This window comes from Polistes dominula, unplaced genomic scaffold (assembly GCF_049000335.1).
Source record: "Polistes dominula isolate Pdom_NZ unplaced genomic scaffold, Pdom_raw_medaka contig_16, whole genome shotgun sequence".
NCBI lineage: Eukaryota > Metazoa > Arthropoda > Insecta > Hymenoptera > Vespidae > Polistes > Polistes dominula.
Genome location: NW_028301040.1, coordinates 1036871 through 1061263, shown reverse-complemented (window position 1 = coordinate 1061263; position 24393 = coordinate 1036871). Strand labels below are relative to the sequence as shown.

Below are 24393 nucleotides of genomic sequence, written 5' to 3'. Positions count from 1 at the left end.
TATATGCAACGTGCTCATTGGTAGAAGGCGAGTTGCGCGACTCGTGTGCGCAATCACATTTCTATCTGATAGCAGAGTGGGATTGCAGAGTGCAATGATGGCGGCCACCAGCGAGGAACGGATTGTTATGGAGCCTTCGAGGACAAATTGTGGACAGAGTCAAGTTGTGGATCGACTAAAAATGCTTTATCCGATGGTGAACGAAGAGGAAACACCATTACCGAGATCTTGGAGTCCAAAAGACAAGTACAACTACATAGGACTGTCACAAAATAATCTTCGCGTTCACTACAAAGGTACGTGAAAGCTCTCTCTCGATCCTCCGTCCAGGGAGTGATGCATTTAAATTCTTACCAAAATCAACTATATTCGTTAAATGAAAATATCTAAGTAATTATCGAGTATCAATGTTTGATTAATTAAAACGATTGACTAGTCCGAGCTCGTCGGGCTGGTCCCGGACAGAAGCGAAATATTGATTGAAAATGGCAGAGCTCTTTTTTCGCGTGTGTCAGCGACCTAAACAAAGGAATCAGCTGATCGCTCGTGGTCTCTCTTTCTGTCTCTGCGTCGATGCAAACCTTAATATGTTCCTCGTGTTGACTGTTTAACTTATTTTTGATAACGACGATGACAAAGATCCTCCTCGTAGTCTTCTTTCTTTATCCTTGTGTCGCGATAGTTCTACATCTATTGATGGACTGACTTGCTTAATCTTTTGCTTCACTATATTATTCTTATTGTTACTGTTACTGCTGTTGTTACTGCTGCTGCTGCTGCTGTCATTGCTATTACTGTTATTGCTGCTAATGCACGCAAATCGCGTACACAAATATACGGCATAGAAACAAATTAAGCGTGTGCATATAAAAAAGAACATTCTTTATAGAGAAAGAAGGAAAGAAAAAAAAAGAAATAAAAGATAACAAAATACACGTTCCGATCTCTCTCAATGGACAGCTGTGAATGCGTCCGAACGTTGCATGCCATGTATATTGCAATGCGTGTGCGTGTAATGCATGAACGTGTACGCAGTTGAACACAAGGAACCGAGAAAGAAATAATCCAACGACGGTTCCTTTATAGAAAAGAGCTTTCATTTTCGTTTTTATCGAATGCGTGTTTCTTAATTCCTCTTTCTTTCTTTCTCTTTCTCTCTCTCTCTCTCTCTCTCTCTCTCTTTCTTTCTTTCTCTCTTTTTATCTTTATCTTTCTCTACTCTGATAATTATCATTACTAATAATATCCTGTTTCCTTTCTCGAGTTAATCGATCATGACCGCAACCATGACGAAGGAATTATTATGCTTTTCGAATAATCTTCGATTTTATCTATTATCTTACATCGTATTTGAAATATTTTGTCAACTTCTCTTATTGCATAAATTTGTTCAGCATGTCCACAGAGTATATGTATATGTATATATATGATATTTACCGTTTGATAACTTATCGATGGAGTGGAATACAATAATTAATAGTATTTTAATGGCAAACTTAGAGAAAATTTTTTAATATTATTTGTTTATAGTTAAAAATAAATATTTAAAAATTCGTTGTTATTATTATTTAACAAAGCACGTAAAAAAAAAAGTCAATATATTAACATAGACAAATCATTTCTATTCTATCCCTATTATCGATGAATTCTCCAAGCGTGAAACATACGATTTTACAAACGCAATGCGACGATGACGACAATGACGACAACGACGATGATGGAGACTCCTTTGTAATCGAAAAGGAACGATAAGAACACGCGATGATAGTTATTTTACATTTCTTTTTAATATTTCTTATTTTATTTGTTAATATTTTTTAAATGATAAAATACAGAACATGTCTTTTATATATATATATATATATATATTTCTTTTTCATTTGTATTAAATATAAGTGCGTAAAAAATGTTAAAAATAGTATCTCTTATATACGATTTATACTTACAGGGTTTTTTTTTCTTTTTTTCTTTTTGACAGCACCGTGTATATAATTCGTTAGTGTAGTTATTATTAAATGTCGTTCAATTTACGAATAGGAAATGAACGAAGGCAATGTGGAGTCATGTCAAATATTATTCCACAATATTTTTGGAACAACAGTCTCATCGCTCGTAGTAGTGCGGCAGAAATAGCAAGGCCGTTTGTTTAATCGCTTTGGGTCTTATTGATTGTGTGAGCAAATCGAAAACTATATGATTTTATTTTTTTTTTTAGTTATCGGGCGGGATTATTTTTCAAATATTTTATTTATTTGAAAATTCAATCAATTATTCATTTAATACCAAATAAATATGGAACGATTAAATGATTCGATTTTGAAAATACATATATAACATACATGCAATACATTTATAATATGCTGTAAGAATGACATATATATATATTTGTTTTAACATGATAAATATTGTCGTACAAATGACATGAAATCTCGTTTGAAAAAACATCAAATGAAAAAGAAAGAAACATACTTATAAACATGCTTGGTATTTAAATCAAATCTAAGAGTATCAGTTAGCATATCATTTCTCGATATCATCTCTCGATAAATGAAGACGACCGTGATCTCTACGACGACGACTACGACAACGACAACGACGACAACGACGACGACGACGACTACCACGACGACTGGTGGCGTTTAATGGCTTTATTGTATCCAGCAAGAGCGAGATTTAAATCGTGCCTGCCTTGGAACTTATCCCACGTGTAGATACGAGTAAACCGTGCGCAGTTTCGTTTGCATAAAGGAGATACGTCTTTCTTGCAACGTGTGTGCACACACACGCGCACGCACGTCTTCTTGCGACGTAAGTGCGCGTGCGCGCGCGCTTATCTCTTTTCGGCTTAGGCATGTACATATATGTATATATTCTACAAAATGTTTCTTAGATACTAGTTCATTTAGATATCAAAATGAAAATTGCATACTAGAATACAAAGTTCTTAAACAATTTTACATTATCATTTTTACATTATTTTTATATATATATATATATATGTTATAGAAAGATATTAGCTAATCATATTAGCAAATCATCATATAAAGTTGCAATACGTATATGAAAATAGATTATGAAAGAAAAACAATGGTTAACGTAGGCGAATTTCTCGACTGATTCCTGATAGGTTCAATTCTTACTTTCCACATTGATATTGACCAATCAGAAATGTTTAAATCATTGCATTCTTCGTCTCATGATGGATTATTTATCATTGAAATTTTTCTTTTAATTTTAATGTTATATTTGATATAGGATCATAAAAATATTCGTGTTTAAATAAAACAACATGAAAAATAAACTTGTAAGTTAACTTCATTGATCGTTTGTGCGTATGGATTTACAGTTTTATATTAGAATCTAGATGACTTTGACCATTTGAATCTTTTACCGCGTATAGTTATATCTTATTCTGATAGTGGATAGTTGCACTTTAGCGAGAAATATACGGATCGAAAATTTTCTTTGGCTTTTTTACAAGGACTTATTAGATCTCTCAAACGTTAATGGTTAAAAATTATATGCAATAGAAATATATATATATATATGTGTATATTTGAATATTATTGATATTCTCATCCTGGAGGAAGACATTGAAATATTCTAAGGAAATATTATAATCGGTATTTCATTTGTCACTTTTCCTTTACACTTCATGTAACATTTGAGTTCTGTAAATAATTAAACGTTTTGTTATTTAAAAATATCTATAAATCCATTTATCTATTAAAATTATTATTGTTAAACATTTTTTGTGTTATACACCAGAGTCAATTTGACTAGTGTGGTAGTAATAGGTATAGTAAAAATGGTGGAATATCTAGTGTTAACGAATTTCTAATTGTTGAAATAAATTTACAAAAATGTTGTATCAACTTATTGAACAATTTATTTTTTATTACATGATTCGCTTCATATAATCGAAAGCTTTACTGATTCTTTATTCACGTATACTGTGTAGGCGTAATATCTATTCAGATGTAAGGAGAAATCATGTATCATGAGAATTTTCACATGAAGGTCTGTAAGTTGTATCCAGTATAAAGACAGAATATTTATTATAAATTCACGATCATTAAACAATGCATTAACGGATTTTTTTTTTTAATTAACAGGAAAATAATACATTTTTATTCATTTATTTTATCTTCTCGAAATTTGTTTAAATAATAATAATAATATTATTTTATTATAATTCTAGGCTGATTGATGCAACATTAATGGCCGTTTAATATATATATATATACAGAATATTATATTTACGAACATTATTTGTGCATAAGAATTTATCGTCAATTATTTTTCTTTTATATTATATAATTACAAAAGCATAAGTAATTGTATAATACATCATTGAATCTATTGCAATGTACATAATAATAATAACAATCTTTACCTTATAGTGACATCTATTATGCATTTAGATATTAGAATGAATAATTTCATTTCTAATATTTAATTTCTCATTATTTATTCACAACGTTTAAGCCTAAGTAATGTTTTATTTAATACGGAAATAGGATTCGCCTAAGATACGTGATTAATTTTCCAACGTTGTTTTAAACTTACTCTATAAAAGGAAAGATAGAAAAAAAAATGTTTAGGCTAATGGAGGACCTATGAGATATCTAAGAATTACATAAATCGATTTACGTTGTTAGATTTAGAACGTTCGTTCGTAGTCTTCGCTTAGTAAAGCCGCTATTTCTGTCGTTAATAATTCGTTATGTAGCTCTCTTTAGGATTTATTTCGTAATAAGCAACCATCACTTTTCATCCATTTTGTATTATTTTATAACATTTTTAATAGAATATTAACAATATATTTTTGAAGCATATTAAAAGATATTTTTTTTTCTCTAAGTATTGATGTTGTATTTTTGTTTATATATGCAATTCAAATGATTCATAAAAATCATATGAATATAATTATTGTGTTTATATATATATATATATATACATATATGAGATAAGAGATACAAAATACACATAGATACATAAGACATATGATTTTAATGGGATTTTTTTTACTAACAACATTTTAATATTATTGTATATGTATATGTATGTATGTATGTATGTATCTATGTAAGTATGTAAGCAAGCTAGAGATGTTGCATCGATGCGACGTGGTGACATAGTGACCCACTTGCAATTTGATTATATAGTAAGGCCTAGCTAGCTTTACCCAATTTGTATTTTTGTTTGAAGATCTAATTTCTAATTTCCTATGTCAAACATAAAGCTTAGTTTCCTTTACAATTATTGTTTCTCATGAAAAAGAAAAAAAGAGGAAGCAAAAATTATCGATTTTCATGGACGTGGCTACTCATATTGCCTCAGAGTTCAAACTCAATAGACTCTTCTACAAAACAGAAGATGTATATCTATAATTTCTATTGCTTATAATAACAATAATAATAATAATAATAATAATAATAAATTTTATTATTATTATTATATTCTCCTCGTATCAGTTTTCGCTTGAAAATCTAACTGTTTATATGTAAAATGAATATGTGTATGCATAAATATTTAATATTCAGTGCATTGACTTTTTTGTAGTAATTATTTAGCTTTCTCTATAATGCATATAGCGATAGGGTATTCTTAAAACGTACACATATATATGTTTTATCACCTTTTAATATTATTATCATTCTGTGTATTATTATCTTCACGTTGCATGTAAGAAGAGGAAGTATTTCTATATAGACTCAAGTATTAGAAGAACGTATATGCATGGTTGCGTGCATGTTATTAGGGAAAAGTGAGATGAAAAGTGAGCATCACTGTCGTTGCATAATTTATAAGATAATATTTCTTCTTTCTTTAACAATGTAAGATTTTTGTATGTCTGCTCTGCTGTGTCGCCTGCTACTCTTGCTGATGTGTGTGTGTGTGTGTGTGTGTATGTAAGTGTATAAAATCGTTTGGAATAGTTTGGATTTATACAAGGTCATTTTTAAATTATATTCTTATAATATTGTGTTAGATATTAATAATTATTATAATTGAAACAATAGTTTTTAATTTAAATACAAATTAAATTTTTGTGGAATGTTTAATAAAAAAAAAAAAAAAATTACTTAACATGTTTGAGGAACAAAAAGTACATTACAAAATAAAAGAATAGACGTGTGTTTTTAAAATGATTTCTTTTTTACAGGTTACGGAAAAACACACAAAGACGCAGCTAGTGTTCGTACAACACATTCTATACCTGCATCCTGTGGCTTGTATTATTTTGAAGTGAAGATTGTGAGCAAAGGAAGAGATGGATACATGGGTATAGGGCTCTCAGCGCATGGCGTGAACGTTAATAGATTACCAGGATGGGACAAGCACTCATATGGATATCATGGAGATGATGGCCACAGCTTTTGTTCGTCGGGTACGGGTCAACCATATGGACCTACATTCACCACAGGAGACGTCATTGGTTGTGGTGTTAATCTTGTTGATAACACTGCATTTTATACTAAAAATGGTCACCACCTTGGAATAGCTTTTACGGATCTTCCTGTAAGTATAATTTTCATGAAATTAATTTTTTTTTATCGATTATTGGGTTGATGATTGTACTTGTAAAAATATGATAAAAATTGAATACAACCTTTGTTTATTTGAAATTTCGTGTTTTCGAGAAAACGTTATTTGACTTTAATGTTTGAACAATTGACTAGTTATTATGATCGATTATCTGTATAAGAGATAGTGTTGATAAACATTAATGACATTATTATGGGAAGTATCGTAGAAGTCACAGTGTATCAGAGAAACGGTATTAGTTCGATTCTATTCGTTTCACATTGAAGTAAGATATTTTAATCTTGAGTACATTGATATATATATATATATATTACTTGGTTATTTGCAATATGGAAGAAGAAAAATATGATGAAGGAATGTTCACCGATATTGAAGATGTTGACGATACTATCGAGGTAATAATGTAAAATAATAATAATAGATAATAAAAGACAAATTCAAATCATATATTACTGTTAATATTTATCAATACTATTTCGCACAAAGATGGCTAATCGAAATAACGACAATCTAATCATATTCAAATTTTTATCTTATTTTTGTTAAAGTATAATCATCCTCTACCCGATTATTTTACTATTACTATCCACGTCCAACTCTTGTATAGATGTATTTTGTAGGTAATTGATGAAATAATAGTTCTTTTTTTGTTTTGTTTGATATTGCAGCCAAATCTCTATCCAACGGTTGGTCTGCAGACACCAGGGGAGGTAGTGGATGCGAACTTCGGGCAATCACCATTTGTCTTCGACATCGGGGATATGATGAATGAACTGCGCGTACGAACGAGATTACAGATCATAAACTTTCCGACGCCGGATCATGGCCAGGGTCAGTGGCAGGCCGTCCTTCACAAGTACGTATTCACCCAGAAAAGCAAGACGGATCCGTGACACTTACGCACTCTCTGGCCGTGCTTCCTTTTCTTCTCCGTGATTGTTTTTCTTCCTCCTCCACTTGTCAATGTCGTTCATTAAGAATCCTTCGACTTGCGAGACCTCTTCCGGGGAAGTTAGCTGAAAATCTTCATGGAATAATCGTCTCGAGAGTAACGAAGGTGTGTACGAATTCGACAGAATGGTGTCTACGTATCTCGTCCATCACGGGTACTGCGCCACCGCCGAAGCCTTCGCCAACAGCACGGGCCAAGTCTTTGAGGAGGACTTCAATTCCATTAAAAATAGACAAAGTAAGTACGTTAGGTAAATAACATTTATCTATTAACTCTTATTTATTAATTATTGATATGTGCCGCTAATTATGACAGTGGATAATTTCTTTTTTTCTTTTCTTTTTTTTTTTTAAATTTGTATTACATTTATAACTCTGGCTATATTGAGTTAACCTGGTTTTACATTGCGTGTTTGTAACATTCAACAATGTTTTTACTCAATTTAAGTCATAAAATTGAACAAATTGATTTTATGATTTATTATATATTATATGAAATAAATTATTTCTCATTTTTTGATTCAGTCCACAGTTATAATTACCAGGCACATATCATTGCAATGTTGTATTTTTGTAATATTAATTTGTAGGGATTTTAAAACTCGTATTGGCTGGACGTATGGGCGAAGCAATAGATTTAACTAGCCGATTATATCCTGGACTTCTAGAACGGGACCCTAATTTGTTGTTTGCATTAAAATGTCGTCAGTTCGTCGAGATGGTAAACGGAAGTGATTCAGAAGTCTGTCAAACTAGTAGCAACGTTAACCAGACTAGTGTCATACAATCTACCAAAGCTTATGCGAAATCGTCGGCGAACGGTAATGTAGAAGAAATGAATATTAATAACACGATGAACGGTGGTGCAACGGAGCAGCAATTTGTTAACGGCCAGATCGAAGAAGACGTCGACATGGAAGATAATAATATGGGTACGATGAATGGTATCAAGAATAGTAATGGTTATCAAAATGGTAATCTTAATGCGAACGGTTTCAAGTGTCAAAATGGAGAAGACATGGATATGGGTGAGGAATACTCCTTCTCTATATCTATTTAAAATTCTTATTTTTTTCTTTTTATACTATTATAACTAATGATCACACATACATACACATTAAAATAGCGATTATATATTTTATTTTTTATTAAGAATTTTCTTTGCATGTGTGCTTTTATTGAATTACATATATTGGTGAGTATAAAAATAAAAAGGATATATATTCTCTGAAGGTTTTGAAATCTTTTATTGGATAAGCATTTAGTTCCATAGATGATGATGATGATTATTATTATTATTATTATTATTATTATTATTATTATTATTATTATTATTTTACGCCTAACTGTGTGTGAGTGAAACTTTCGAGAGCATTAAGATTTTGCATCTCTGTTCGCAGAGATCGATGGTGCCAACCAAAATCAACAACAACAACAACAACAACAAAACGGCAATTGCAGCATTAACAATGACGTTATTGCGAATAAATCTAAAAAGCAATTGTGCGGTGGTAATAAACAAGCAATTGAAAAAATGTTGGACTTCGGTAGACAACTATATTCCCAATCGATACATTTGAGACAACAGCATGGCAAGAATGAAGGAAATAAAAAAATGTTACAAGATGCTTTCAGTCTCTTAGCATACGCAAATCCATGGAACTCGCCTGTTGGTTGGCAATTGGATCCTCAACAACGAGAAACCGTTTGCGCGAGGTTGAATTCTGCAATACTTGGTAATGATACATTAAGAAGAAATTTATTCGTTTTCATTTTCAATAAATTAATAATAAATGTTTATAATTATAAATGTGATCAAAACAATTTTCAATTAAATCTAACATTTGTTTATTTCATTTCGATTCTTCTATGTGACATTTTTATCTTGAAATTGTTCATTGTAGAATCTAGCAATCTACCTCGTCGACCACCTTTAGAAGTAGCAGCATCTCATGCGAGAGAATTAGTTCGCTTGATGTCAACTGCTGGTCTTGGCGCGTGCGGTTTCGCGGTTGTAGATAATATCATTCAATATTGACGGTGCCTCCCTCTGCTCCCACGTCCTCCGCTTCTACCAGCTCGTGTATGGTGAGTTTTTATAATAAATTATTATTTTTATAATTCAAGAAAAACTATCATCCAATGTCGAGTTGATTTACTTTAACAGATTGAATGCCACGTCAATTTTATCAGGATTGTCCGTGGTGCCACGATGTGGAAATATGTTTCTATTAATCTGGGCACCCCCCGGTGCCCCTCGTGGCATTCAACCTATTAAAAATATTAAGTTTTCTTAGAAAAATTAACTTTATTTCCATTGGTGGTGGTTACACATGATTATATTTTTTTATCTATTCTTGTTAAAATAATTAATATTATTTACAATAATTGTTATTTTATCAGTTTTAAATAAAATTACGATTTTTAATAGTTTTATTTAACACGTTGGCTGTCGCGCGAATTTTACGTGACTTTGACCAAGGCGCCAACATGAATTTTTGCATTATGCATCGCTGGTAACCGGTGGCCTCCCACGGCAGTCAACGTGTTAATTGTACAATGTAAGAGTTGGTAGATTTGTTGAATGAACGTTGATTCAATTATCGTTAAACCAATAAAAAAAAAAAAGAAAAATACATTTTTCTAATCGAGCATCTTGAAAATAATATGTTTAGTAATTTGTATTATTAATAAAAAGTAATATTTTAGGATGCGAAGACGGAACGTGGAGCAGATTATTTTGTTGACGCAGCAACATCGCGATGTCGCGTGCCTCTTTAGCTAGAGTAACCGCATTTGTTTGTCGGTGACTCGGCGCGATCTCACACCACAGACACGACACAAGGTGAACCTTCAAACCTGCCAACCAAAATGACACTTCACATTTTTAGCTTAAATTGGGGGAAAGGGGGACAGTCACTTTGGAATCCGCTATGAATTAAAAGAGCAGAAAAATTAAAGCGGCAGATCGGTGTGTGTTCCCTCGTTTCCAAATGGTTGTCAAGTAAGGCTGGTAGATTTACATTACACACTATTATAATTATTATTATATTGTTATATTATTCTTATTATATTATTATTATTCTTATTCTTATTATTATTATTATTTTATGTCACTTCTTTTTAATCTTTTTTTTTTTTTTTGTAAGATCCGATATATATATATATATACATATATAGATATATATATATATATATCTTCTATCCTTATTCTATATATTCATATATTTCTGGGCAAGTTGTATATTCCTGAAAATTAGTGCAATATAATTATCACAAAAATAAAATTAAATAAATAAAGAAAGAAAGGGTGTACAGGAATAAGCAACTTAAACGTTAAAATTACTCTTAAAATGATAGAGATAATTGTATTAACATTCGTAATTGAAATTCGTTAAAAATTACATTTTGAAAAAAAAAAAAAGAAAAAAAGAAAAATAAGTAATAGTAGATTCTTACAGCACTTTGATCGACCACAAGGTTTACTTTTTTGCAGAGTAAGTCGAAAACCCGGGATCATTCTATTTAACAATCTATCTATCTATCTATTAACATCTTTCTCTTTTTCTCTATCTCTATCTTCTTACTCTCTTTATAGAAAAAAAACAAAAACAAAAGAAAGAAAAAGAAAAAAGATAACATAACAACATACAAAATGCTCTCTGATCCTTGGTGCGTTGTGAGATTTGATAGCCGATTATTATATACATATATATATATATATATATATGTATATATATGTATATATATATATATATATATATATGCGATCGATACATTGTTGATTCTACTTGGAAACGAAAAGAAAAAAAAACACAAAAAACAAAAATATTATCATTAAATTATAAATTATATTATAATAATAATAATAATGTCTAGTAAAAAATCATTGTATGAAGAAGAAGAAGAAGAAGAAGAAGAAAAAGAAGAAGAAGAAGAAAAAAAAGGAAAAAAAAAGAAGAAAGATAAAAAAAAGAAAAAAGAAAATAAGAAAATAAGAATATACACACTCGCGTACACACAGACACACACACACACACACACACAGACAGACACACGATGATATGCAATTTGAAAAATTAGAATTGTTTTACGTTAAAAACAAAATTTTCCTAGGATAATACAGGAAGAAGGGATGTCCCAAGACTCGTTTTGCCAAATTGAAAATAAAAAAGAATTCTAAATTTATTATTATTTAAATTTTATATAAATTATATATATATATGTACGATATTTTTCATTATGCAAAATGTTTCGTCAAAGGATAATATTTTCTTTTCATGGTAAAACAATTTTTGTGTGACACCACCACCACCACCACGCGCATGTCTGTCTCTCTCTCTCTCTCTCTCTCTGCGACATTTAACACGTTGACGCATATTTTTTTTTCTTTTATTTCTTCTTTTTTTTTGATTTCTAAATCTTCTTTAGAAAAAAAAAAAAAAAAACCAAAAACCAATTTGTATTTAAAATGTATTATCATCATCGATATATATATGTATTTGTAAAATTTACAAAATATTGAATGAAAAAAACAAAAAAAAATAGTATTTATAAATTAAAATAATTATGATGACAGTTATTATAATAGTTAGCGTACATTTTTCGTATTATTCGTGGGCTAACGCAGGATAAATGAAAAAAAAAAAATATATATAAATGTGACACAGAGTTATACAGCCGTCACCATTTGCGCCAACTTGTTAAGTGATTTTTATTAATTAATCAATTGATTAATTATAAAACGAATGACAAAACATAAACATAAACAAAACAAAACAAAAAAATATATATATATATTACACTTTTTTTTTTTTTTATTAATATTTTTTGCGTTATTTCTAATAAAACTTATCTATCTATCTATCTAACTATCATTGATGCCTAAAAATAGAAAATTTGAAAGAAAGAAAGAAAAAGAAAGAAAGAAAATAAGAAATCTTTTTTTTTTTCAAATAGACAGTTCTCCTTCACACACACATTGCTGCTTCTCAAAAGTAGAAAAAAAAAAAAAATGCGTTCTGCTGTTAGAACCATTTTGATCCACCAATCGTATTTTTTTTACAGTTTTCGGGGAACGAGGGAACACGTTCATTTCAGAGACGGACGAGATCTTACGTTTATATATATATATAAATAAATAAATAAATAAATAAATAAATAAATAAATAAATATGAGACAAAAAAGAAAGAAAAAAACACAAAAAAAATACTACAAAAACTTAACTAAGGAACGAACTTATACTCTATACTAAGTAATTGTTTTTTATATGCGACATAGTATATTATTATATTATATATTATTAAAGAAAAAAAAGATATACAAAAAAAAAAAGATAAAAATGAAAAAAAAAATTAAAAATCAACAATAACAACAACAACAACAACAAATAATGAAGGAAAAATAAAATTGTATGCAGCTAGGCGTAAAAAAAGCGTACGTTTAAAATACAATAATTTACTATATATATATATATATATATATATAGTAAATATATACAAGGATACATTAAAATAGGATTACTCGAATTGAATGATGATTTTTAGTGTTTGTTTTATGTACTATAGCTAGAATTATAAGAATATGAACGAATATAATGATTTGGAAAAAAAAACAACAAAGCACACTCTCAACATTTATAAATCTGTATTTTTTTTTTTTCGTATCGTAAAAAGTTTTTGTCTTAATATATATATATATATGTATATAACTATATATATATATATATATATATATATATATATATTGATGAGTGATCCAAAGTGCGAGTCTCCTTCAACGAACGCGATATTTTAAATAAGTAAGTTCTTTACTTTATACAGTTCTTTATTTTACAAAAGTCATACAAAGTATGACTTTTTTGTTAACGAATTAACATTAACATTTAACCTTTTACATTTTAACAAGATCTATAATTTTGAGCGTATCAATCAATGAAGAAGTTAAGTTTAAATTCGTAATGAAGAAATAGTCGAAGTATCTTTCATTTGTTTTAAGTAATAATAAAAATATATATATTTATCGTTTGTTTTTAAATTCAACGAGTAAGTGTTGTGTTAGTTAATTCGATTGGATAACACACATTTTCAATGTGATTTAAACAAAAAAAAAAAAAACAATTCATTCATTCATCAGAGAACGACGTCGTTAATTACAAATTATTAATTACATCAAATTAAGATTTCTTTTTTTTTTTTTTTTTTTTTAAATGTCTTTTCTTTTTAATTACATCCTACGTTGCTTATTTATAATCACGGCAAGGATATAATAATAATATTTGAATTTTTAATATTAGTTAATATATTATATCTATATATATATATCTATATATATATATATATATAGGGAGAAAAGAGACAATTTTCAGTGAATGCTCTTAAAAAATAACGAATTACTACGCGGGTAAGTTAAAAATATATTTTACAATCATATACTTACTCTGATTTAAAAGATAACAAAGAAATTCTTTTGTTTGTTGCCTTTTTATAGCAAGATTAATTAATTAATTAATTAATTAATTTAATATTCATGAAATTATATTCATATTACATTAGAACAAAATCAATGCTTATTATTATATAATGCGAATTAACATTTATAACATTGATCATTTTATTGCAATAGAAAATCTTTTCATTAAAAAAGAGAAATGTTTTATTCAATAAAAAAAAATATTAATCTCTCTCTCTCTCTCTCTCTATCTCTCTCTTTCTCTCTTTTATTTACTTGAAGAGACTCTTCATACTCATGCAAATTATTATACTAATTATACACTATTTTTTAATTCAATTTTTTAATTGATTCTGTAAAAAAAAAAAATTACTTTCCATTATTATTACTCTTATAATAATTGCGATTATTATTAACAAGAATAATTTGAATATCATAGTTGAAACAAAAATTTTTTTAAATTATATAAGTGAATGAAATTTAATATAGGTTATTATTATACTGTATATTTTGTAGTATGTTTAAATGAATTTGTTTGTTTGTTTGTTTGTTTTCTTTTGGATTCAGAAGATATATATTTCTATTATAATCCTATGCCGTTTAAACATTACTTATATGAGATCTATATATTATATACAAAAATGGTGTGGACAAAATTATTTTTACATTCGAATTTTTTTGCATTCTTAATTGATGAAAGATATAGTTTTTGTGTTTTTATAAAAAAAAAAAAAAAAAAAATAAATAATGAGAAATAAAATAGATTGCTATCAATATCATCATCATCATCATCATCATCATCATGATCAATAACTACTTGTCGAGAATAAATACAATTTTACAATAGTAATTATATTCCCCCACCCCCATTTTAGCTAATCTAGTTTTAATTTATAGTTTAATTAGAATTTTATCATTTATCTATCTATGTTCGCTTTTTACATGTATCATTATATCACATTTTTATGATACGTAATAATTTTGTTTTGTTTATTTTTCTAACAAACGTGTAATATATCGTATTACACATTACTAATACGCTGCAATGAAATATTTTCTCTCAGAAGAAAATAAATTGAAAATAAAATAAAATAAAAATAAAATAAAACAAACGTATAACTTAGAAATAGTAAAGTACAAACATAAGTATATCAAGTTGTGAAAGCTTTTCATATTATAATATTATTCATTTTAAATTAATTATTATGCTTATAAGAGTAAATGTTTCTATTTTTTATACTCGCTAAATTTTGTATTATTGCATAAAGTTGCATAATAACGATAATAGTTATTAATTCTAATCTCAACAACAACGCTGATTTTACATACTATATGTTGTATGCACGCAACATATTAACGTATATACTTACATGTTTTTATCTATAATGGAGCATTTGTTTCTGTAGTTGAAGTGATAACTGTGTTTAGATACAAAATAAGTATTTAAAAAAATAATAAAGTAATAAAGAAATGAAAAGTAAAGTAAAGAAGAAGAAGAAACCATTGAAACGTTTAGTAATTTATTTACTAAACAATTCATCATGTGCAGCATCTATATATTACAGATTTTGTACGATAATACTATGATGGTTCTCTATATCTTCAATATTTATTGTAATATTATAAATAATTGTTCACAATACAATTCGTTATGTTTTAAAACACATTTTACAACTTTCGATCTTTTCGACTTTCAATTAATTATAAACCCTTTTTTATTAATGTTGGATCAATTTAGAAAAATTACTACTACTACTACTTCCCTTTTTGTTTTTGTTTCTGTTATAAAACATTTTATTAAAATCATTTTAAACAAACATTTTATCATTAGAAAAGAAAAAAAAACAAGATGTTTCTTTTTTTAATTATAATCATCATCTCATTCGTATAAACAATAACAGAACAAATAAAAATATTCATCTAAAAAGTTATATAAGTATTATAAATACACTTCAAAAAGTTCAGTTTTTCTTCTTATACTTTTTATCAACAAATGTTACTTTTTTTATGATGTACACTACATTGATAAATGAAATTATTTCTTTGCCAATCAATCTAAAATATACAAAAAAAAAAATATTAATGTATACATTAAATATTTTATACAAGTATATTATTATTATTATTTCAACTTACGGTATTTTTTTTCGTTGCTCTGATAACAGATGATATCGATTTTGATTCGACATTTTTATTTGCATATTTTTTATTATTATTATCATCATCATCATCATCATCATCATCATCATCATTCAATCTAACATTTCAAACATACGTTATATTTTATACATAATCATAATTACACGAAATATTTAATAACAAAATACATTAATTACAATAATTAATATTATTTATAAATGCAAAGCATACCTTGAATTTAAGATATTTTTGTATTTATTTGTATGATTAGTTGTTGAATCAAAAGATATCGTTTCTTCCTTAGCAGTATTTTGAAAGAAATTTTTTACTTTACTTTTATTTTCATCCTTATCATGTAAAAAATGTTTCTGTAAATTCATCAATGTTTTAAACGAATCATGATTTTTTGTAAGCTTTAAATTATGATTTTTTAAAATTCCTAATTTGTCTTCTTGCAGTTTTGTCTGTTTATGTTGTATCTCTGTAGATGCATCTTCTAAATTACATATTAATTTAATTATACATACAAAATCAATATATATATATATTCATGTAATTATTTTAATCATTTTTTTGTTTTTTTCCAAAATAATCTATAATGTTTAAACATACCTTTTTTATCGTTTTCACATATATTCCTTAATTCATCTAATGTTTCACTTAAGTCTTCTTTATTATTAACATTTATCATTGTTTTTTGATTGATATTATCATTATTCATGTCCAATTTATTCATCAATGAATAAATTCGATTGTGAACATTTCTTAATTCTTTCATACTTAATGACTATATAATATATATAATATATTTTGTTATATGATTTACAGAATAGAAATATATAAAAATGAGAATATTAATCTTTGCTTAGCACACACTTGGTCCAAAGGACCCCCCTCCCAGAACTTTTTTGCAACTTGAGTGATTTTTCTTTTCTTCATTTTCTCAACTTTGATCAAATTTTTTTAAACATATTTACATTTAATTTAAAGCTATTAAACCTATATAGTCTTTTGAAGTAAGTATTAAAGAAGTGTCAAAAAAAATGTTCAAGTAAATCTATGCAATAGTTTGTTTTTTATAACAATTTTTCTCGCCCGGGTCCAAAGGACCCAGGTGTAGTAAGCGTGGTACTCCAGGAAGGGTGGTAAACAAAGGCTAAAAATATGAATTATACCTGCAACCAAGTCTCAGAATCAAAAATAATCTTTTCACCGTTAATTTGTTCAAAATTCATTTTTAAATGTTCTATGTTTTCTTCATGTTTCTTATGAAGAGCATTTATACTGCTGTCGTATTTCTTCTTTAATATTGTCAATTTATTTTCATAATTTTCCTTGTGAAACTGTATTAGTTTGCACATAAATTAATTAAAAAAAAAAAAAAAATAATAATAATAATAAAACTGAATTCAAATGTATAAATTCAAATAATATAAATAAATAAACAAACCATAAGTTGTTTACAAAGATTATCATTTTCTTCGGATAAATCATTGACACGATTTCTCAATTTTTCTATTTCTACATTTTTATTTTCAACTTCGTGAATTAAATTTTGTATTTTCAAGAGTTTCTCTGTATTATCTTTATCTATATTTGTTTGTTATAAAAATATATTTATATATATATATTATAAAATATGTATTGTGTAAAACAGTTAAAATTGTGTTAAAAACAAAAAAAACAAAGAAATAATACTGACCTATAGGATTATCATGAAGATTTTGTTCATTTGAATGATATTTTATATTTGTATTAACATTATCGTTTATATTTGATTTATTTTTAAGATTTATTATTTTATTGTATAATTCATTAGAAAGATGGTGTAATTTGTGCTTCAAATCGTCGTCACTGGTAACAACAATTTCCTCTGTCAAATTTGTTGACAATTTTTCTTTTAAAATGTCAATATGTTTCTGTATCATTTGATTTTCTTTCTTAAAATTAACCAATCTCTTTTCATTTTCTTTATTACTATTTTCATAATTTAATAATTCCAATTTATACTTCGTTGATTTTGATTCCAATCGTGTTTTATTATTTTCCACTTTAGAAATATAATCGTAAAGTATGTCTAACGTTTTCATTTCATTATTTTGTTCGTGTAATTCTTTCATCGTTACATTTAATGATACAATTTTATTCTCCGCATATTTCAATTGATCGTTTATGGATGAATTTTCATTTTCTAAATTATTAATTATATTTTCTCTTTTAGCAAGCACGGTATGATATTCAAGAAGCTTCGATGCAAAATTATGTTTATCATCCTCTCGTTTATCTTTTAATTCTTTCATTAATTTATTATTTTCCCAAATGATTTCATTAGCATCATCTAATTTCTTTCGCAGCTTAGTATTTTCTTCTTGCAATGAATCCAATCTATAAAAAAAAAAAAAACAAGAATAAAATAATATATATATATATATATATACAAAAGATAAAACATATCAAAAGAAATCATTGAAATATTTAATATTAACTTTGTTTTCATTTGTTCAATTTCTATTCTCATGTTATTTGTTATTTTAATATTTTCATCCAAATGTTCTAATTGTTTAATATATTGATTTATTTCTTCACATTTTTCTTTCAACTCGTCACTTCTTATATTACATTCTTTTAATAATGAATTTTTAATATCCATAAGATTCTTATTAGCTAATTTTAATTCATTACATTCTGTAATATACGCCGATAATGTAACAGTATTGGATTTATGTGTATCTTGCAATTCTTTAATTAATTGATTTTTTTCATTGAGTTCTATATCAAGTGCTTTGAAATTTTCTTTAATTAAATCCCATTCTGATTTTTCCGGTCTCACGTAATCACCTTCACCCATTCGTATCTTTTCTATTAATTGAGCTATTTCATTATCTTTGTCTGTTATTAATTTTTCTTTTTCTGCTATTTTCGTTACCATTTTCATACGCTCATCTTCAACATCTTGTTAATTAATTAAATACAAATATATATATATATATATATATATATATATATATATATATATATATCATTAAATATTATTTTAAATAGAAATAATATTTACCTTTAAGAGCTTTAGATAGTTCATTTAATTTATTAATAGAACATTTCAATTGAGTTGTCAAAATCTTGTCAATGTATTCATCGCTTAGATCTAACAATTGATTTTTAATTGAAGTTTCTTGTGATTCTTTGTTTAAGGATGTTACATTTTTACGTGGTTTACATTTTTCATAATGTTGTCTATATTTATTATATAATTCATAAATTTCTTCTCTTCTAATGTTTATATCTATAGAGTTATAATTACATATAATAAGTTATAAAATCATTGAGTTTAAAAGATAACAGAAATTTACCTGAAGACCTCAAGATTATTGATTTATTATCAATTAAAATCTTATAAAGATCATGGATTTGTTTAATTAATGATGGTCGTTCTCTTTCAGCATATACTTGTAATTGTTTCATAAGAAATTGCATTCTTATAAGTGATCTTGATACTTCTTCAACTATCATATTTTCAATATTTGTATTATCATTGATAGTTAATATTGATACTTCAGTCTATAATTAAATATTATTCAAGATATATTACAGGATACATTGATAGATATATTTATTGTATAATTAACCCTTTGTACTCCGTTGTTTCACCGAATGAGACATCGTGATACTAATTTATCACTCTGATGTCTCAACGTATGAGACATTAAAGTTTATTAGTGATTACAGAGAATTAAGTTATTTCAGCACAATTTTTTGTGACATGCATGTTTCCCTGATGTTTTATCTTAAAATAGCACAAGACATCGAATCAAAATATAGTCAAATAACAAAGATATATAAAAGAAATGTCAGCAGGTTTTGTGTTCTTCGAGAATACGAGACGCGTGTTCACAACGGTCCGACAACTTTTTGGCGAAACTTTAGAAGAGTGATAAGAAAAATTTGTAGAAGAAAGGTTTTTTTTTATAGGAGCATATCTCGCATTTTACAGTGAGATTTATAATATGTCAAGAAATATTATCAAATAGTGTCACATTTCAAATACAATGTAACGCACTCGTTTTTTTTTCAATTGCAATGCTAATGTACATATACATTCTCTTGGTAAATAAGTTCTTTTGGTAAAAGTTCTTAAGGTAAATATGTTCCTTGATATCTACAGATTAATATAAGTCCAATATTATTAGAATCCGTTGTTTGATTTCAAAGTTATACTAAATAATACGAGGATCTGTAAATGTGCCGTTTCTGCGGAGTTGCTGCTACCCAACGTTGAAAGTCGTGCTAAGTGCAAAGGGGGTTAATAAATTATAATTATAAAAAAAGTCAATTACTTTTGCTGATTTCCATGAATCTGGTTCAGAGGTATCTTTATTTGAATGATTTTCAAAATCTGTATACTCGTGCATTATCGTATTATTAATTATTTCAGTATCAGACCAATTGAATTGTGTATTTTCTAATAAATAATTTTGTGATGTCTGTGTTTGCTTGAGCATCATTGCATTGGATTCATCGACTGTTGAATGAAAATTATATATATTTTTATTTTGGTTTCTTTCGTGTTTTGGAATAATTTATATTGCACACATACTGTATATATGTATGTATATAATTAAATATACCTTCTGAATTAGAATCAGATGAAATGAAATGATAATTTAAATGAGAACTACATATTGATTCTTTAGAATGTTTCTTAACATTTTCTATTTCGTATAAAGATCCTTTATTTTCCAATTTAGATCTTTGTAATTCCTCCATTAAAGCACTTACAATGCATAATTTACGTTTGGTTCGTTCACAAGTATCATGTTCACATTTTACACGACTACAAATATTCTCATACGCGATTTTAAATTCTTCTAAATTATTTAAACTATTTTTCAATTTAATCGTGAAATTATTTATTTCTTTTTCCATACATTGAAGTTGTTCTTCATATTTAAAAATTGTGTTATCTTTTTCTAATACTTCAGTTTGTAACTCTTCTAATACAGTTGTCATTCTATTCTAAGAAAAAGAAGAAGAAGAAGAAAAAGTCTTATTACATTATGATTATAACAATTTACCTGTTTATCATTATGAGTACTAGACATTTGTTGTATTAATATCAATAGACGTTTTATTTCATCCTCTTGATCACCAAGTATACATTTTTGTTCTAAATTTTGTTTTTGTAATTCATCCTTCTCGCGTAAAGCTTCTTTTAATTCGTCACGAGCAAGTCGATAATTTTCTGCTTCTTTTGAAAGATGTTCCATTTCTTTTACCTTTTTCTATATGATGTGATTATTAAAACATTTAGAATAATATTTATTTGACAATATTTAACGTTTAAAATTAATTACCATTAACGAATCTTTTTCGGCAAGTAAAATAGTAGTATCTTTAATATGTAATCTTAATTTCTCTATTTCTTGTGATTGTAAAAAAGATAAATCACACTTTTTACTCAATTCCATTTTTAATTGTTCCATTATACACGTATTTGTGTATAACTAAAAAAAAATAAATATTTATTTTATAATACTATTCATAATTTTAATAATTATTATTACTTTCTTTCTCAAATCATCCATTTCATTATTTCTCTGTTCATTCAATTTCATATAACGTTCTTGTAAAATCTACAATATCAAATAATTAGATCAATCTAAAGGAAAATTTTCATTTTTTTACAAAAAGCAGAATATCAAATAATTGTACTTGAAGTCCTCTTCTAAGGGTACTCAAAGTTTCATCCTTTTCCTTCAACATAATTTCTAATTCTTCAACTTCAGCTTCTTTTGCCTAAATAAAAAAAAAAAAGAAAAAAGATAAGCTTTATATAAATAACATTTTAATAATAATATATTAAAAAAAAAAAAAAGCTAATTTTATGATAATAACAATAACTTACACTAAATTCATTTTTTAATGCAATTATTTCGCTATCCTTTTGAATAATAATCTCTTTATGAAATTGATCATTAAATTCATTATCAAATTCACTTTCATTGATACTATTAGATTCAGATTCATTCTCAATCTGATATGATTCTATATAAGAACTTTTTCTTATATATTTATTTGCAGGAATGATTATGTTTTCTCGTTCAATTTCATGATTATTTCTATAATCATATTTATACGTAGATATTTGCGATTCAGTCTGTATAATGTAATAATTATTGTTTTATTTTCTAATTACATGTTATTAATAATATACGTAGGTTGAAACTTAAATAATGGCAATTATTCATTCACAACTGATACAAAATCGAGTTACATGTTTGCACCTGTTACTGTTCTTCAAAGATACAAACTGTATGATACAATACTGTCCAACAGATACAAAGAGTACAACAACAAAAAACTCCATGAAAAGTGTCCTGCTCTTATTAGATGCAAAAATGCTATTCTTTGTCTTATAAATAACGTAAGTTATTTATGACTCGATTTAATAAATAAATTGATACGTAAAATATACACATACTCTGATCGAAGAAATTTTAGTTTCGCTAGATGTTGTGTACTCCATTAGACAATCAGTTTGTGTTCCTGTCTCGTACACATCCCATATAACTTGAACAGATATATCAGCACATTCTATACATGCTATTAATTAACACATATTCAATAATTATTTATATGAATTATATATATATATATACAATTTATTATTTCACGTAGTAGACTTACCAACTTGTGTATATTTATCTTCTAAATTTGTAAGAATATTTGTATTATTCACATTGAAATGTTTCTTTCTTTCAACGTTCCTACTTTTGATAGGAAAATATATTGATTTTAACTTTGGCAATAAATAAGAAGCTTTGCATGATAACGAATCTATCTTATTGAACAATGAAAAGCCTCGATGATAATGTCTATCGTTATATTGAATATTTTGTTCGTGATTAAATTGAATAGATAAATATGAATCTAAATGTGGCAAAGAAATAGATTTATTGATCATTTTAAAGCTTTCCTTTGATGATGCTTTTAATATGCCATTGTCCTTATACTGTTTTTCTTTTTGATAATCTGCGATAATTTGATTATCCTTTAAAAACAAAAACAAAACATAGAAGAATATATATCATGATAAAGTATCTGTAAGTTTTCTTACAAAAATGTTGCGTTACATTCAAATAAATTAGATTAATACATACTAAAGTTTGTAAATAGTTTTCTTGTTCGGTTGTTAATTTAAGTGATTTATATTTGTTTAATTCTTTACGTAATATTTGTAATTCATTTTGGGCTTGCGAAGTAAGACCTATGATGTTTTCGACAACTACATTAAATGGTATTATTTTTCCAGACTATAATATTAAGAAAATATTTAAAATATAATAATAATAATAATAATAAATAAACCAAAATTCTTTGATAATTTATATTGAAGTAATAAATAATAATATTTGAATATTGATTATCAATACAAACCGGAGAAGTGTGTTCTGCAAGTTCACGAAAATATTGTGAAGTTTCTAAAGGATTAGAACTCCATGCTCTAATATCTGAACAAGATTCATACATTTTTAAACGACCTTCCAATCTCTTTTGTGGAACAATATAATCACCATAAGCTAATGGCATATTACTATTGTGTCTACCAATTAAGAAAACACGAGGTCCATGTTCTACATAAGACATAGTTTTTTTTTTTTTTCTTAATAATCTATTACCTCTATCATGAATTAATATTTAAAATTTATAATCTTTTTATATTTTCTTCTCCATTGACTTCTATAATTATTTAAAAATGTTACTTTTTGTCTTAAAAAAGATAATTAATTCTGATTCTCATTATGTAAGATGATTCGTTAAATAAGAATCTAAAAAAGCGTGACATTGTTTATTTTACGCACCATAGTAACTATATATATATAAAAAAAAAAAAAATGAAAAACATAATCACTGCTTAATTAACAACGAAATAATAGGGATGAATAATATTAATAAATCTTATAGTAAAATATTTTATTATAAGCTGCCATTAAAAATAATTACAATATTATAATTAGTAATAATCATTTTACTGTGTTTTTGTAAATTAGTTTTTGCTTTTTTTTTCCTGTTATGAAAAATAATTTTGATAAATGATGATAATATTAGACTTTCATGAAAAATAACAAAATGACTAATACGTTTAATGAAAATCTTAATATCTATTTTTCAGTAATATGGTATCAGAATACTGACTATATTTCAAGTTATATACTCCTTCACATTTTTAATATATATATATATATATATATATATATATATATATATATATATATATATATATATATATATATATATATATA

At 26.6% G+C, this 24393-nt stretch overlaps 3 protein-coding genes across 5 annotated transcripts; 1 reads left to right on the top strand and 2 right to left on the bottom strand.

Annotated features, from left to right (window-relative positions):
- Window positions 1-64: 64 nt before the first annotated feature.
- RanBPM (Ran-binding protein M) lies at window positions 65-12865 on the top strand. Of its 3 annotated transcripts, none has more exons than XM_015322441.2 (9): window positions 65-296; window positions 6170-6525; window positions 7221-7408; window positions 7629-7741; window positions 8094-8531; window positions 8904-9239; window positions 9408-9591; window positions 10213-10348; window positions 12571-12865. In XM_015322441.2, the coding sequence occupies exons 1-7, from the start codon at window positions 95-97 to the stop codon at window positions 9539-9541; spliced, it is 1767 nt and encodes a 588-aa protein (XP_015177927.2). In that variant the 5' UTR covers window positions 65-94; the 3' UTR covers window positions 9542-9591; window positions 10213-10348; window positions 12571-12865. The 3 variants fall into 3 exon arrangements, with proteins under 3 accessions (XP_015177927.2, XP_015177926.2, XP_015177925.2); XM_015322440.2 differs by having other exon boundaries at window positions 10213-10507; XM_015322439.2 differs by lacking the exon at window positions 12571-12865 and having other exon boundaries at window positions 10213-10591.
- On the bottom strand, window positions 11838-19115 carry LOC149031779 (uncharacterized). Its single transcript, XM_089174725.1, has 8 exons — window positions 18580-19115; window positions 17796-18478; window positions 17544-17683; window positions 17269-17436; window positions 16706-16880; window positions 16325-16589; window positions 16091-16109; window positions 11838-16003 (listed from the first exon to the last, which is right to left on the bottom strand). Exons 1-8 carry the CDS (start codon window positions 19026-19028, stop codon window positions 15941-15943), a joined length of 1962 nt encoding a protein of 653 aa, XP_089030851.1. The 5' UTR covers window positions 19029-19115; the 3' UTR covers window positions 11838-15940.
- Window positions 19116-19119: 4 nt separating this feature from the next.
- Window positions 19120-23737, bottom strand: LOC107067165 (uncharacterized). The gene is made up of 13 exons (XM_089174724.1): window positions 23528-23737; window positions 23208-23403; window positions 22778-23122; window positions 22572-22699; window positions 21996-22247; window positions 21803-21886; window positions 21655-21723; window positions 21445-21594; window positions 21166-21372; window positions 20719-21106; window positions 20428-20612; window positions 19444-19651; window positions 19120-19376 (listed from the first exon to the last, which is right to left on the bottom strand). Exons 1-13 carry the CDS (start codon window positions 23735-23737, stop codon window positions 19123-19125), a joined length of 2676 nt encoding a protein of 891 aa, XP_089030850.1. The 3' UTR covers window positions 19120-19122.
- Between the last annotated feature and the right edge of the window lie 656 nt (window positions 23738-24393).